The following is a 2,884-nucleotide window of genomic DNA, read 5'->3' as shown; positions in this document are numbered from 1 at the left end:
TATGGACTCCGAGTGTACTGGCTCGAGGAGCCTTAAGGTACCTTAGTTGAAAGAAAATGCAAAGCTCGTGTATTGAACATACAGCCCTTAGGGTTAAAGTGGGTGTTAGATTTGCAAGTCAATTTATTATTGCACATTCAATGGAAGAGGGGAAACAATCCCATGATGGTAGTTGTAGGCAGGCTGCAGATACGTCATGGTAACCACGCTACGTTTATTATGCCCGTAGGAATAAGCGCAACTCGCTAAAGATTTTATCTCGGTGATTTATGTAATTACAAAAAAGAGCTGACCGGGCGTGCGTTTACTCGCGTACATGCACAGTGCATGGGGAACAAAATTAGTGAACGGTTTTCATAAGAGCAGCCTTCAACAACAAAAGAGAGAAATTTCCCTGCGAAAATGTTAGTCATTGATAACCCCGTACGTGAATGGATATTGCCGTAGGTGGTACACAGAGTTCGTGTGCTTGTCTATTCTAATGCACAATTATTGCGAACCCATAGGAATTGATAGATAAAATGGGGGATGGGATATTTTTGTATTTTACCCTCTTCCCCTTCTCACTCTATTCCATCTTGCTTGCTCTCTTTCACCGTGTAACTAGGAGAGCAATTACAGCAGCATTCGATCTGCCAATTTCCCACAGGGCCGTCTTATTTGACGGCGAAGTGAGCGAACGGGGAGGACGATGTTCTGAGTGTGAGCAGTGGGGCGCGGGCTTTCTTGTCGCATAGGCAGAGGAAACTGACTTCAATCCAAAACACTGGCCGTTGCCATCATCGTCATCTTCATTAGCTTAATTCTCTCCTACTGAAATCAGTGGAGACGGAGCGAGTGAGTCGCATTGCTGGGGTGAGCTTCTTTGTCGGGGGAAAGTATTTTAGAAGGAACGATGGAGACAAACCTGACCAACTGGAGTGATTTTCTTGTCCTGGGATTGTTTCTCTTTTTCTTGGGGATTGGCTGGACGTTCAGCCGGTGTTACCGAGAATTCTCACGGGATTGCGACTCTACATGCCGGAACAATGTGATGGATACGTGCTTCGAACGGTCTTCATTAGAGGCTGTCGCCGTGCTATGCTTCACCGGACTTGTACTCTTCATTGAGCTTCTCCGGAGTGGATTAAGTCGCAGTTCCGGGCATCAAAACAGATGGAATGTTTGGATGGTGTGGGGGCCGTTGATCCCTTACTCCTTCGCCCGGATCGCCGCGGACCGTTGGTGGACGCCGAGTGCGTGGCGCTTCATCAGCCGGCTGTGTCTCGCCGCAACGTTCCTGTGCCATTTTACAGCTCTCAAGGACCACGTGTGTAAATTCCCAGTTGGAACGGACCGCGCGATGTACGAGCCCCAACTACTGCTCACCCTGGCGACCGCCATGGTCATTCTTGGGGAGACTTTTCTGCCCCAAATGCAACGTATACGATGGATTCGCTGCGGCTGCACCATGGTGCAGGGAATTTGGTGTATTCAGGTCGGGTTCACGCTCTGCGTGAGCGGTAGACAGTGGCAGAATGAAGACGCTGTCAGGCTAACGGTCGGCCTTATTTTCGCATGGCATGTCGCCCTCACATCTTTGATTGTTTATTTTGTGCGTAAAACTGTCAAAGCTGCCCTAAGTGCGGACCCGTATATCGAGGGAGAAATGGAACCCTATGATGAAGACTATGATTTCATGAGTGTGTACGACGACAAAGAAGAGACCATGGATATCAAAACTGTACTATAAAACAGGGCTATTACTAAATACTAAAAATTACCTTTTCCAAAGTGGAAACTGTATACAATTTGGATAGCTGTCAAAGTGTAAGTTTGATTTGTATATACACAAGATTATCTCTTAAAATACCAAATAATATCACTACAAATCTTTTTATTTTGAAAAATGCAGCTGCCACAACTAAACTGTTTGAAAGTACCGTGCTGCGAAGTGGATCAAAGGTTACCGTAAACATGTCACTATATAACTACGTTGTGCATGTTTCCTTGCAACCTTCCGTCGCACTAGACTTCGTGTCACTATTATGAAGGAAAATGTTGCGACCATCTTGGTTTTTCCCCGTATAATTTAATGTGTCCCAAACCGAGGCTGGAAGGAGAAATGGCAATGGCATTTTTGTGTGTGTACGGTGAACATATATGAATCAAATGGTTACTGCTGTTGGATACAAGGAACATGAACAAGATGGCGTTTTCTCGATAATAAATAAGAATATGTTGTTTAGCACCATGTGTAATCTACTTGCTGGGCTAATTATGATCGTTTGAGAACATTGTCTCGTTGTATAGTATATTATTGCCGATGACATGAGCATGAGTCGAAACTAGAAACGTTAAAGGCACTGGACACTATTGGTAATCACTCAAAATAATTATTAGCATAAAACCTTTCTTGGTGACCAGTAATGGGGAGAGGTTGATGGTAGAAAACATTGTAAGGAATGGCTTCCTCTAAAGTGCCATAGTTTTCGAGAGAGAAGTAATTTTCCACGAATTTGATTTCGAGACCTCGAGTTTGGAACTTGAGGTCTCGAAATCAACTATCTAAACGCACACAACTTCGTGTGACAAGGGTATTTTTTCTTTCATTATTATCTCGGAAGTTCGTAGACCGATTGAGCACAAATTTTCACAGGTTTGTTATTTATGCATATGCTGAGATACAACAAGTGAGAAGACTGTGGTCTTTGACAATTACCAATAGTGTCCACTGCCTTTAAGACCCGTGAAGAACATACCCCGGCGGCAACCTCGACCCACTAAAATATATATAGCAGCAGAATAAAGCCGGGCAAGTTCTCAAGACAACAAAATATTTCTGCATTTTGTTATGTGATGGAAGATACACAATTCCCCTTTGAGGATACCTTTCATCAAAATA

At 44.0% G+C, this 2,884-nt stretch overlaps 1 protein-coding gene across 1 annotated transcript; it reads left to right on the top strand.

Annotated features, from left to right (window-relative positions):
- The first annotated feature begins 364 nt into the window (after positions 1 to 364).
- On the top strand, positions 365 to 2,410 carry LOC117288740 (transmembrane protein 45B-like). Its single transcript, XM_033769566.1, has one exon. It carries the CDS (start codon positions 896 to 898, stop codon positions 1,730 to 1,732), a length of 837 nt encoding a protein of 278 aa, XP_033625457.1. The 5' UTR covers positions 365 to 895; the 3' UTR covers positions 1,733 to 2,410.
- The last annotated feature ends 474 nt before the right edge of the window (positions 2,411 to 2,884 follow it).

Source organism: Asterias rubens, chromosome 4 (assembly GCF_902459465.1).
Source record: "Asterias rubens chromosome 4, eAstRub1.3, whole genome shotgun sequence".
Taxonomy (NCBI): domain Eukaryota; kingdom Metazoa; phylum Echinodermata; class Asteroidea; order Forcipulatida; family Asteriidae; genus Asterias; species Asterias rubens.
Note: the sequence above shows the minus strand (reverse complement) of the source record. Positions and strands in the feature narration are given on the sequence as shown.

Bases quoted from the DNA above. Each gene is read 5' to 3' on its own strand.
- LOC117288740 (XM_033769566.1), top strand. From the start codon at position 896: ATGGAGACAAACCTGACCAACTGGAGTGATTTTCTTGTCCTGGGATTG.